The following is a 13,299-nucleotide window of genomic DNA, read 5'->3' as shown; positions in this document are numbered from 1 at the left end:
CGCTACGTCCAGTGGCCACCCTGGTGCTACATTGTAACCTTTTGCTATCAGTTTAACCCGTGGGTGTCAGCTGCTTCGAGATCTGGTGGCCATGACAATGAGGCACAGTCACACTTTGGAGAAGAGGTGGAAAATGACGTGATATGGTGTAAGATTAATAACACGAACAAGTGGAAGATGATCAGGCCACCCTCCATTACACATCGACAACTCTAGTGGAGACACCAAGTTCCTTGGAGTTCACTTAACCAGTGACCTATCGTGGACCCTCAACATCTCCTCACTTGACGGGAAGCCCCAACAGTGACTGCACTTCTTGAGAAGACTGAAGGGGGCAAGGCCACCAGCCACCATCGTGCAAACCTTCTGCAGGAGCTCTGTTTGAGCGCCCTGGCCAGCTGCATCATAGTGTGGGTACGGATGCTGTGGCAAAGTGGATTGGAGGTCAATCCACAGGACCAAAAGAGGGGCAGAGGGGAAATTTCTGGAGTCTCCCTCCCCTTTAATGATGTAATTTCCCGGGATCGTTGTCTGAAGAGGGCGCAAAATGATTGAGGGCCCCTTCCACCTCGCACACAGCATCTTTCAGCTGTTCCCGTCGGGGAAGAGATCCAGGAGGATCAGAGCCAGAACCACCAGGCTGAGGAACAGGTTCATCCCACAGGCAGTGAGAACAGTGAACGACCAAAGGAACTGCTCGCACTGACCCTCCAAAACTCCCATATTCACAAAACAATATCTATTCGTACACATGTATTTTGTCTGTATGTGAGTCTGTGTTTTGCACTGAGGACCAGAGAACGCTGTTTCATCTGGTTGTACTTGTACAATCAGATGACGATAAACTTGACTAATTAATAACCTGGGTACAAACCACCTACACAAAAGATGCCTGGCAATGAATCCCCATTGCATTTTGTGGAAATTGACTGGTCTCATTTATTACAACAGGAATGACACAAAATAACTTGGTAAAGCTCCAAGTTCAGGGACATGCTGCTTTGAAGCAGAATTGGTTTTAATCCATCCAGAATTCAAGACAAATGCTGCAAACATCTCAAAATAAGGGTGATCGACAGAGAAATAAAACTACAAAAGTGTGCGATTTAGTTTAAAAAATTTTATTTAAGAAAATGTAAATACCTGCATCTTTAATTGGACAGTAATTGCATAGACACTCAAGCAGCACCACAGACCGGTTGGTACCCGAAACCACAGCACAACCACTCATCCAATCAGACGTTGCTTTTGCAGACCAACTCGCAAGCACCTTGTGCACTCAAAGTCACTGATCCCTCTACATTCCCTGCCCTCATGGGACAACGTTTTCTTGTAGACACGAAGCACCAGACAGTAGACTTGAGCAACTTGTTCTGATCTCCTCGTATGCAATGGTAAATGAGGTTTATTTTGAGAGGAGGCAGAGTTTTAGGAAGAACATGCATGGGCGAAGACTGACGTGGAGAGAATTTTCCTTCAGCAGGGCTGGAGAGGAGCTGGACCCCCAAAAAACTGATTTAAAAAAAAAAATCACTGCCTCCCTCCATGATGTCCAAATTGAAGTTGTGCTGGGTTTATGTGGAACTGTTTACAGGTAGGATGTGTATTTATACTCTCAAAGACAAGCAAAACTTCCTTTGTTAAACATTTTCATAAATATATAGCTATTCACATTAAATAAAATTCACATAATTCTCAAATCAATATTGTCATCTCTCAGCGGGCACAGGACCGTTTTGCACACACACCAACTCTCCAACAATCACGTTGGGGCCTTCGTTACTGATCAACAGTATTAATCACTGGCTTGTGATCTTGATATTGGGAAGGGAAGGGAAAGACATATTGCTAATTAACAGCAGCCACAAGAGGTATGTGCAGATAAAGTTTCTCCGAAATAGAGAAAGCAGGGGGATGTGGAAACACACAAGGTCAGTCAATGAATGGACCCACTTGACATATTAACTTACACATCTCTTTCCATAGCTGACAGCTTTCCACACTGCCGTTTCTTCGCAACACTGACTGCAGTCCTTGGCTGAAAAAGACAATTTCTACCAATGGACAGGAGGAAAATCAAAGCATTCTTTGTCTTTGCATCCCTGTTCATTTCCAATCAATGTGAACACACAGAGAAGCTGGAGGAACCCAGCAGGCCTCGCAGTGTCCATAAGAGATGAAGATGTCTCACCGACGTTTCAGGCCTGAGCCAAAGTGATAAGGACCACATGCTCGCCGGCTGCCAAAATGATCCAGGGTTAGACAATCCCCCTCCCCCAGTCAACTGTCACCTTTCCTCTCTCCTGTGCCCCATCCATATCCAATTAAAACCTTTTCTGTTGGCCTGTACTCTTCCCCCTGGCCATTCTTCCCTTCACCCCCAGCCTTTTAATTCAGGCACCTGCCTGCTTTTTACTCACACCTTGAAGGCCAGGCCCGAAACGTTGGCCATATCTCTTTATCTCCTACGGGTGCTACATGACTGGCTGAGCTCCTCCAGCATTTATTGTGTGTTTACTACAATCACAGCATCTGCAGACTTTTGTAATTTCCAATCACCGATCTTGTATTTGAAGAACAAGCTGTTGCAGTAAGAGCAGTCGTGCCAATGAATCGACAAGGTGTAGCACCAAATATGGCTTGGCCCAGGTTGCAGCTTAAAAATGCAGCATCAATGGAATGGAGATGCACTCTACAGTACAAAACAACTCGGTGATCAGTCAGGACGGCACCAGACAACACTCCAGTCCACTGCTGCCTTGGCTCCAGGTGAGCCAATAGCTGCCAAGTCAGGTTTGGAAATCTGTCTATGCACCTGGGACTGAATGCCACAAAAGGCCAGCACTTTCCAGGCCTGAAAAGATTCTCAACCACTGATGCCAATAACCAATTCAACCTACAATTAATTTTTAAAGTTAGACATACAGCCCCTTCCGGCCTGTGAGCCTATATCACTCAATTACACCCAGTTCCCCTACAACCCCCAGTATGTTTTGAAGGGTGGGAGGAAACCCGAGCCCCCAGAGAAACCCACGTAAACACGGGGAGAACGTACAAACTCCTTAGAGAGCGCAGGATCCAAACCCCAGTCCCGACTGCTTTCACTGCACTACCTGCTACACCAACTGAGCAAGGTTAGGAAGCATAAAAATATGCCCCACCTCATTTTAGTCCATACGTACACATTTATTTTTGTAAATCTGTCACATTTAAATTAAAAGTCCAAGGCTAAACTTGTATAGAACTGAGCTTCAGAAACAGTTAATTAGGCAAACCTTACAATATCAGAATGGCCACGAGGTTTTTAGGTGTTAAAAATCTCCCCACAACTTCAGTTCAAAGGAAAACAGCTGTTAAATTAAGAACACTGGGGTGCTGGAGAACAATTAATTACAAGTTACTGGGAGAGAATTGCCAGTGATACAAAATTCCTGAAACAAGGCTTTCAACGGTTAGAGTCAGTAAGTGTGCACAAACAAGTCTTGTACAGATGATACAAAAACAATTACTGGCAAGTGTAAAAGATAAAAGTCATACAATCAAAGCATGGCTTTGAGATTTGATGTATCCTTTGCAAAGCTTCACCATGCAGGAAGAGTGAGCAAGTGTGTGGCACAGAAAAGGAGCTTCATTAAAAAGGCCAAACTATTTGCTCAGTTGCCTCAAGATCACAGGTGCAAACCCAACACAAGATAAAGTGACAGAGAGAGAGAAAAAAAATCTCTCAAAAGCACACCTAGATTCCCCCTCCCCGCTGGGCTGCTCAAATGCATGGAATATAAATCAGCGAAAGCAGGGCAGGTGTAGGGGTAACAGTAAAGCTGTCGGAAGAACAAGTCGGTAAACTATCAATCAGGAACATGCATACATGCAGTTGGCAGCAAGTTGCCTCAGCAATCAAGTCTGCCGTCGGCAGCCGAACCCAGAGGCACTTTCCTTGATTCACCTTACAACTCTTTATTGCTTCACAATTTCCAAAAGCTGTGATAGAAAAACCCTCCCTCGCAGAACACCTTGCACTTGACATTTCAAACCAAGCCCTTTTACTGCTAATGGCAGCTGAATCACAATTTCAGATTTTCTGCTCTATTTTCCCCATACCAGACAAGGGGATTCTGGAGCTGGCTCAGAAAGGTAGGCAAGCCTTCTCACGTCAGATTTATACTCCACCTGATCCCACCACCCAACCACCCACACAAAAAAAAATAAAATAAACAGGAAGACAAAAAGTGGCAAACACCAGTACAAAATTTCAACTTAATTACTGCTAAACTCTGCCCCATACAATGTGCCGTCATGAAACAAAGTTTAAAAATACGTAACTACACCTGTAGTGCGATAATGAAATATCAATTAATATGGCTGCTTAACCTTAATAACTCTTAGAAAACAAAACAGGGACAGTCACCATGTCCTTAATACATCTGAAAATATTCAATACACCCTAAAGATGACTAAAATACTGAATGGTACAGAACCCCTTGCATTGAAGAGGATCAAAAGGTGGGGAACTGCAGAGACTTTCCCCCTGCATCTTGCACAAAGAAATCCCAAACGTCATTTTGCAAACAAAAATACAAGTAACATCAGGGGGAAAAAGATCAGCGTGGGGTGCTTCAGCACTACAGCATTTAGATCACCCACAAGCTGCACAAGAAGCAAGGTCGTCCCCAGTCCTGTCATGTACCAAGGGTTTCCATTCATTTTCCAGAACACAGCGAGTCCCAGTTCAGCAAAAGGCATTGTTCTTGTAGATTGAAGAAGGGAAAAAAAAATCACAAGGCCCAGAACCCCTCTCCCACCCCAGGATAAAGGAGAGCCTGCTCATCAGAGTCCCAATCCCTCCGCGGGCTACACAGAACATAAGGCAGAGGAACGATCACAGCAGGAGGGTGACCTGGGGTAAGAATGGCAAACTCTGCCTCTCAAGAGGTGAAGGGTCCACAGTGCAAATGTAGGCTGTAAAATGGTGCACTGAGCCAGACAAGGCAGGGAGAGGTAGATATGTAGGTCGATCTTGGAACCTAAGCAAACGTGCCAAGGTCTTGTCAAGATTGTTGTGTTGAATCCGACACCAACCCCCTGCTACCTGACCCTTAGCAACATGTGCTACACAGCTCAAAACCTGTAGCGATTAGAACCACTTCAGATCCTCATTCACCTGATGTGGTTTGAACACGAATCGAAGAACTGCTCTCGAAGTCACCCCCCCACCCCATTACACGGAGCTAGTTGTCCATTAATAGCACTGACAAGTGGAGTGGTGTCCAGCAGTGCATACCCGGAATCAGCCTCATTCCACTATCCAACTTCATGTTGTCATTTCACAATGAATGAAGGCTTGAAAGGATCAGTCTTCCCTTGTAGAATCTCAATTTTTAAAAAAACCTTAAAATCAACTCACATACAGTAAAAGCAAAATTCCGAGAGAAAACGCACATTCAACACTAAAATCTCCTGATCACATTTCCAGGCATCTCTTTGATCCATTTCTCCTGGGGCTTTGTGCAGGTGCCCAGAGGCATGGGAACATCCAAACCGGTTCATCAAAAGGTTGCATCTATTGCAGCCTCATCCTGTCCACCACCCACTTCCTGTAACCTGTACACGGAGATGTGGGGATGCTCCATGTTGACTGAGGGCCCTGAGTAAAATGTGAGCCATATAATGCGCAATTCCCTCCATCAAGTAATGAGATGGGGAGGGTTTTATTTTTCAAGGAGGATTGGGGTGTGGGGGGGGGGGGTGGAGAGGAGGTTGGTGGTGGGCATTAGGTAGGGGGCGTCATCTTTGGCTAGTGGAGGTCAGTCAGTATTCCCATCACAGTGAAATGGCTCTTTAGGAACTGACCAGGATCTCCATAATGTGATCGAGGTCATTGAGGTCCGTCCTTAGAGTGGAGCTAGCCCCAAGGGATGAGGAGCTGCACAGGGGAAAACTCTTGCCTGAATCTTCAGCTGGGCTCGAGGGGACCACCCGGCTGGCGGGAGCAGACCCCGGTGCTTCATAATCACACACAGAGGTGTCAATGTCGAGAAAGAGGTCGTCCAAGGTCACACCCACCAAGTATCGGGAGCTCATGATCTCAAAGCTGCCAAACACTGACTCTGAGGGTCGAGGAGGCTCTGAGAGAGAGGTCCCCACCTCACCTTCACCCCCAAGGTCCATCGCCTCCACTGTGTCTGGTGGGGGCGACAGCGGGGGGCTCCCGTCGACGATGTCGAGGTCCCGGAGGATGGAGTTAATGGCAGAGGAGAGGGAGAAGTCTTCGTCGGAGGAGATGAGCATGCAGTCCTCTGGGCTTTCCCCATCACCAGCTGGGTAGCTCTCAGTGGTCAGCCGCGAAGGTGCGGGCTCCCGCGGCACACCTAGCTCTGCTCCTCCCGTGTCCGAGGTCACAGCCGGTGCTAGCTGGCTGCTCTCCAGCCGGATCTCCTCCTGGATCTGTCGCAGGGTGTTGGCAATCAGCACGGTGCGCCGGAGGCTGAATTCGGGCAGCGCCCGCCCGCTCTGCATTTTGTTCAGGGAGGTGTTGAGCACCAGCTGCCGCTTGAGGCTGTAGGACTGTGGGCAGTCGGCGAGATTCTGGAAGGAGTCCTGCTCCCAGTCAGCATGGTGTTTCCGCTTCACTCCCTTCCCAACCATTGGGACCTGCCAATGCAAGAGACGATATTAAATGATGTAGATGTCAAAGGCTAGTGACCAGTTAGAACACACATCAGTGTCTTAACAATACTAACAGAGATACCTATATAGGGCTGACCCAACCAGAATCCACAAGATCCTCCAACTAGCTTCCTCTACATCCCCCTGCCCTCCGGCGAGGAAGGAGCAGGGAAATGCTGTTCAGCTACATTTCTACTTGTCACTGATCAAAGCTTTGATCTCACAAGCCAATGTGTCCCTCATTGTCTCTGCCACCTCTCACATGATGATGCATTCTCCCTCACCCACAATCCACTTCTCCAAGGATCATCTGACTCTACTTCGTCCACTTTTAACCCTTTGTTCTCTGGACCTTTTTAACCTTTCATAATATACACAGGCAGTCCCCATGTTACGAACAAGTTCTGTTACCTAGGTCTGTCCATAAGCAGAATTTGTACGCAAGGTGGAACAGGTACTTATGGTTCTTCTTTAGCGTGCGTGAGGCAATATTATACGTGCTTGTTGATAGTCCTTGAAATCAGGGACGTGGAGTCCAAGGGGTTTAGGCTCTAGGTCAGCCATTCTCAATGGGTGCTACAGCATATTTAAGGGGGCAGGGGGGTGCATAAAACATTCATTAGGGCTTTTTATGTAGTTAGCAGGAGAGATGTACAGAGTAAACCAAATAAATGTACAGCCTGGAGTCTGCAGGCACCATGATTGACTGCCTCATAGGGAAGGGGGGGCCCATAAACTTTGAGTAGAGATTTAAGGAGCCCAAAGATCACAACACACATGCCCTGGGTTCTTGTGTAATAAATACTGGTACCAAAGCTGAAAAATTCAACACCAACCAGACGAAGATGTTATCCAATTTGTCCTTGAATCCGTCTCAAGAATGCCTCTTGAAATTCATCGGAGAGATGAGATGCAGTAGGACAAAGGCGGACATTGGGAGATTGCTCTGTTCAACAGTTCTGCCATGTTCCTGGCCAATATTCTCCCCTTTAACAACAATTACCAGCCCAGCAATTTTAACAGCAGGTGCATACCAATATGAAATGCAAGAGGTTTTCAAAAGATATGAAGAAAACTTTTTACCCCCTTGGCTGAGCATAGCAGCAGTAATTCAGAACTCAACCATGGATAAATAAGGATGCTTCTCCCTTTTCTCCCCATCTGCCCACCAGTAACAATCATCAATTTGCAAGTACACAAGCAAGCTCCGAGTTCACCCATGTCTCGCACAAACCGTGGCAGCTCTGGAAAAAAAAAATCACTCCCCAAGGGTGAAAGAGTAGGCAGTGCCCAGATCCATACATTCCCCTACTCCCCCAACCCAGTTACATTTTCTGCCACAACCCTTCTCCGGGCTTCCCCCTTTCCTCAGAATGGCACCCACAGGAAATATCAATTATCAATTCAATATGCTTGCAAGATCTCCTCACAATAACCCCAGTAAGCAACTCTCTTCAGCAAGTGTATTTTAAATCATTACAAATAACTCGTCAACTGGATAACATTCCAAGGTGTCTGCCAGTCTTACAACTGCAATATAATACACACACTTAAATTATGTCCATCTACCCCAACCAAGCCACTTCAACCTGAGGAATAGTTTATTCAACAAAACCCTCAAGGCCTTCCACAGCTTTATTCTTCTCTTCCTCTCCATACTGCCTCAAACACACTCAGAGAAAGATATTCAGCAGTGCTGGAAGGGAGGCAGCCAACTAGTGCACAACAAACAGTGGCAGATAAAGATGAGATAAACCGCTTCAGCTACGAGGTAAATATTGGCCAAGACAGCAAACAATTCCACTGCTCTCGGGTGAAGGCAGTTCAGACTCACAGATGAGACACAAGCCAGTCTCCAATCCCCTCTCCCATGAGACAACAGGCACAAAGTGAGGGGAATAGGATTACGGTGGTTCCTATTGTACAATACTAATATAATTAGGTTCTACTAAATTCTACAGAATCTCTTGTATCCCTTTCTCTCAATTTCTCTGCCAAATTTGTACATATTTGTTCCAGGACATCAGAAATGTCCTCTTTCTTTGGGAAGAACAGACTTGAACACAATATTCTGGGTACGCACTCCCAGGTCCTTTATGATTGCATGTTTACCTTTCTAATTTTGGTGTAGTGATTCATGGCTAAAGACACCCACATCCCTCCAAACACCAAAACCCTTCAATCAATCCCAATCCATTTAAATTACAATGACTTTCCATTTACCCAGCAGATTATCTACTTTCTCCTTGCCACTCACCCTGACATCCTCCACACTTTGAGCCAGCTGTCCACCAACTTGATATATTATTTTGAAACCAAAAGCACATTGCTGGATATATGAAACAAGAAAATGCAGGGAAGATTTAGCTGGTCAAAAAGCATCAGATATTTTTTTAATTTTAATTGATATATTGGGACCCAAGTATTAATCCTGGTTGTACCCAGCAAGTCATAACCTCCCCCATTGAATAAACCATCCTTACTATTTTTACCAATAACCAATCCCCTGGCATAACCTCAACCTCTTGAAAGTCTAAATATGACCTCAAATCACTTGCCCTTTTCTGACAGTCACTCAAATAAAATGGCAGCACTGGTGCGAACCCGTGGAGAGCTGGGAAAGGAGACGTGGCGCATCTCTGCAGGGTTCTACCACCCAGTCCAACTAGCGACAGCTATGCATAGGCTTTAAACAGCCCATTAAAGGAGGTGTCAGTGTTTTATTTTAAAATCCTGCAACCGCAGGGTCTGGACCCAAGATGGTGACGCCTGTGTATGGCAGCCACAAGGGGTTGGAGACTCCAGAAAACAGGGAGACCACTCCCTCCCATTTGAGAAGTCGCATGGTTAATGCAATTTCTTTACAGCGCCTGTGATGGGGACCAGGGTTCAAATTCCTCACTATCTGAGTTTGTACGTTCTCTTCTATGTGATTTTCCAGTTTCCTCCCCTCCTTCAAAATGTACCAAGAGTGTAGGTTAATTGGGTATAAACTGAGCAGCACAGGTTCATGGGCCAAAATGACCTGTTACCGTGCTGTACGTCTAAATTTAACTTTAGAAAGAGATGACCCGAACAGGTCAATGACCACAGCGGCAGATCAGTGAGGGGCTCTGCGGGCTGTTGGTGATTGCAGTCAAAGGACTCAACAGGATGTGGACCGCTGGAGACTGGCTGTAAAGGTACCAGGCATCGGAACTGGGATGCAAGAGGGTGGAGAAGACTCTGAAGGCTTTCTGATCATGTCAGAGGAGCTTGGGTTGCCAATAGTTTGGACTCAAGTCTGTGCATTTGCAAGATTGTGGAGGCCAATACACAGACATTCAGTGACTCGGGGTTGGGGGGAGGAATGGGGAGAAACTCTCTTCTGCTTCTCTTCTCTGACTGTAAGAGGCACGGGACAATTTCTGCTGATGGCAAATCTGCCTTTTGGCAGATTACACCCATTTTATCATGTCAATAAAGGAATTTTGAAAAACTCTGCAACTCATTGACACAAGGACAGCTTCTTCCCTCTGTGATCAGATTCCTGAGTGAACAATGAACAACATACAGGGCCTTTGACTTTTTCTTGCACTGTTTTTTTTATTCATTCTGTAAGGAGATTTATATAAATATTTACACTGTGATGCTGCTGTTCACGTCAATAAATTCAGATTCTGACATTTTAACCTTGGGATAAAGGATCTGACTGTTCACCCTATCAATGCCTCTCAATTATATAAATTTCAATCGGGTCTCCCTTTCAGATTTTGATTCTAAATGCTTGACAGTCCTCTACCCTTTGGAGTGGAATGTTATTTTATTATAAGATTCTCGCGTTTCTACTCTGCTTGCCAGCTTAACTCGCCTTTAGATCCTGGTGCATCTATTGCTCCTTGCCCCATGTCAAGTGGTTACCACCACCCACAAACTGTCCTCTTGCCCAGTAAAAACACAATGTTGGAGAAACCCAAGTGTCCTTTATGTAGCAAAGATACATAACTAACGTTTTAGGCTTGAGCCCTTCATCACGGTTGAGCTGATCTACAGTTTGATCCTCTGACTTTCTCGAACATTGTTTTTGCTTCAACCTCGGTGTCTGCAGACCTTCATGTGGCCCTCCTCTCCCCTGCCCCCATGCCCACAGCTGAGCACCATCCCTCAGCACTCCACACCTGCCCTGCACCCTGGGCAGATCTCCAGCATCGACGCCAGCGCGCACGCGCACTCGGCCGCTCAGTCCCCCCCCCCCCCCCCCCCCGGTACTTTCCACCCTTCTCCCTGCCTCCGGGGGGTGGCGCGCTGCACTCTGGGATCTGGAGTCCCCATCCATCTGAAGAGGCGGAAGGTGCGGGCTGAACCCTCGCGACCCTTTGTCTCGGAGAAACCGACCGTGTTCAGATCGAGCCAGCGGCTTAAAATGCACCGGCGGGCGGAAAAGTGGCAGAGAAGGGGGCCTGCATTCGGTGGACTACAACTCCCAGCCTGCATTGCCCGGCGGCGCATGCGCAGAAAGCCCCGGCTCTTCTCCCCTCGACGACACGCTCCAAACTCCCCGGACCCGTTGCTCATCGAGCTCGGGGCGGGGGCTGGAGCGAGATTTGGGCCTGATTACCGCTCCAGTCCCCGGTTACGGTCGGTTCGGCGTCGACAGGGCGCAAAATTATTTTACAAAAAAAGAAACTATCGGTGAGGTGGAAGCGCGTTCCCGCCAGAGCCGCTACCTGCGGGCTGACTCTCGAGCGACCGTGCACGGGGCTTTTCAGCGCCCACATCATCGCCTCACCGGCCGACCGTCCGCTCCCCGCCGGACTCTCCGTGTTGACGCGCTCCGGGCGATCAAGCCTCGGTGGCCGGAGGCACATGCCCCCTCGGCGCTCTCCATTGGTCCCCACCGGAGAGTATTCCCATCCTGATTGGTTCTCCTGTCTGTCGATCATCGCCCCGAGCCGGGACCGCCATGATTGACAGGAGAACGAGCCAATCAGGGGAACTTTCGTGTGGCAACGTAAGAAATTTATTGGAATTCAACTGCGAGCAAAGTCCGACGTCCGCTGATTAACCTGCTAAAATTAAGGTTTCCTCTAATCGCTTTCTGTGGCCATAGCAAATAATTTGGCGTTGAGAACGCCATTTTACATTTTTAACGTCCGTTGCTATGATATCGGAAAGATCCAAGCCTATTGGCCAGTTTAAGACCCGCCCGGTTTTGAGCGTCTCGACCAATAGCGTGCCAGTGAGTCCCTGACGTCACACGGAGTTGAGTGACAGGTCTGAGCCCGGACGCCCAGCGATGGCCACTGGTCCCAGGGCTAACGGCTTCACCCGGGGTCAGGTCGCCAAGGCAGTGCTACTCAGACGTGGTCTGTCTGCAGACAGGCATCCCCATATCCTGGCTCTGCCTGCGGGGCTCCCTGTGTGTCCAGTACCAGGGGTCCAAACCGGTGCCTCCTGGTCCAGAAACTGGATGGGCTCCAGATATCGGTACCAGGATGGACCAGAAACTGGATGGACACCACGTATTTGGACCAGAAGCTGGATGGGCACCAGGTATCAGTACCAGGATGGACCAGAAACTGGATGGGCACCAGGTATCAGTACCAGGATGGACCAGAAACTGGATGGGCACCAGGTATTTGGACCAGGATGGACCAGAAGCTGGATGGACACCAGGTATCAGTACCAGGATGGACCAGAAACTGGATGGGCACCAGGTATCAGTACCAGGATGGACCAGAAACTGGATGGGCTCCAGATATCGATACCAGGATGGACCAGAAACTGGATGGGCACCAGGTATCGGTACCAGGATGGACCAGAAACTGGATGGGCACCAGGTATCAGTACCAGGATGGACCAGAAACTGGATGGGCACCAGGTATTTGGACCAGGATGGACCAGAAGCTGGATGGGCACCAGGTATCAGTACCAGGATGGACCAGAAACTGGATGGGCACCAGGTATCAGTACCAGGATGGACCAGAAACTGGATGGGCTCCAGATATCGATACCAGGATGGACCAGAAACTGGATGGGCACCAGGTATCGGTACCAGGATGGACCAGAAACTGGATGGGCTCCAGATATCGGTACCAGGATGGACCAGAAACTGGATGGGCACCAGGTATCGGTAACCAGGATGGACCAGAAACTGGATGGGCACCAGGTATCGGTACCAGGATGGACCAGAAACTGGATGGGCACCAGGTATTTGGACCAGGATGGACCAGAAGCTGGATGGGCACCAGGTATCAGTACCAGGATGGGCACCAGGTATCAGTACCAGGATGGACCAGAAACTGGAGTGGCTCCAGATATTGGTACCAGGATGGACCAGAAACTGGATGGGCACCAGGTATCGGTACCAGGATGGACCAGAAACTGGATGGACACCAGGTATCGGTACTAGGATAGACCAGAAACTGGATGGGCTCCAGATATCGGTACCAGGACGGACCAGAAACTGGATGGGCACCAGGTATTGGTAACCAGGATGGACCAGAAACTGGATGGGCACCAGGTATCGGTACTAGGATGGACCAGAAACTGGATGGGCTCCAGATATCAGGACGGGGATGGTCCACAAACAGCAGTCGAGTGGAACCCAGATTCTGCACAAGCAATAGTAAACCCATCTTGGTTTAGTGTTTA

The 13,299-nt window shown here is 48.0% G+C and overlaps 1 protein-coding gene across 2 annotated transcripts; it reads right to left on the bottom strand.

Annotated features, from left to right (window-relative positions):
• Positions 1–1,105: 1,105 nt before the first annotated feature.
• Positions 1,106–11,779, bottom strand: LOC138748080 (SERTA domain-containing protein 3-like). Of its 2 annotated transcripts, none has more exons than XM_069907773.1 (2): positions 11,373–11,779; positions 1,106–6,651 (listed from the first exon to the last, which is right to left on the bottom strand). In XM_069907773.1, the coding sequence occupies exons 1-2, from the start codon at positions 11,586–11,588 to the stop codon at positions 5,839–5,841; spliced, it is 1,029 nt and encodes a 342-aa protein (XP_069763874.1). In that variant the 5' UTR covers positions 11,589–11,779; the 3' UTR covers positions 1,106–5,838. The 2 variants fall into 2 exon arrangements, with proteins under 2 accessions (XP_069763874.1, XP_069763875.1); XM_069907774.1 differs by having other exon boundaries at positions 11,435–11,779.
• Between the last annotated feature and the right edge of the window lie 1,520 nt (positions 11,780–13,299).

Source organism: Narcine bancroftii, chromosome 13 (assembly GCF_036971445.1).
Source record: "Narcine bancroftii isolate sNarBan1 chromosome 13, sNarBan1.hap1, whole genome shotgun sequence".
In the NCBI taxonomy this organism is placed as follows: Eukaryota; Metazoa; Chordata; class Chondrichthyes; order Torpediniformes; family Narcinidae; genus Narcine; species Narcine bancroftii.
The sequence above is the reverse complement of the archived record's forward strand: the minus strand, read 5'-3'. Positions and strand labels throughout refer to the sequence as shown.

Bases quoted from the DNA above. Each gene is read 5' to 3' on its own strand.
- LOC138748080 (XM_069907773.1), bottom strand. From the start codon at position 11,588: ATGATCGACAGACAGGAGAACCAATCAGGATGGGAATACTCTCCGGTG. The intron at 6,652-11,372 runs GTAGCGGCTCTG...TTGCATTGGCAG, and splicing joins GCTCGAGAGTCAGCCCGCAG to GTCCCAATGGTTGGGAAGGG.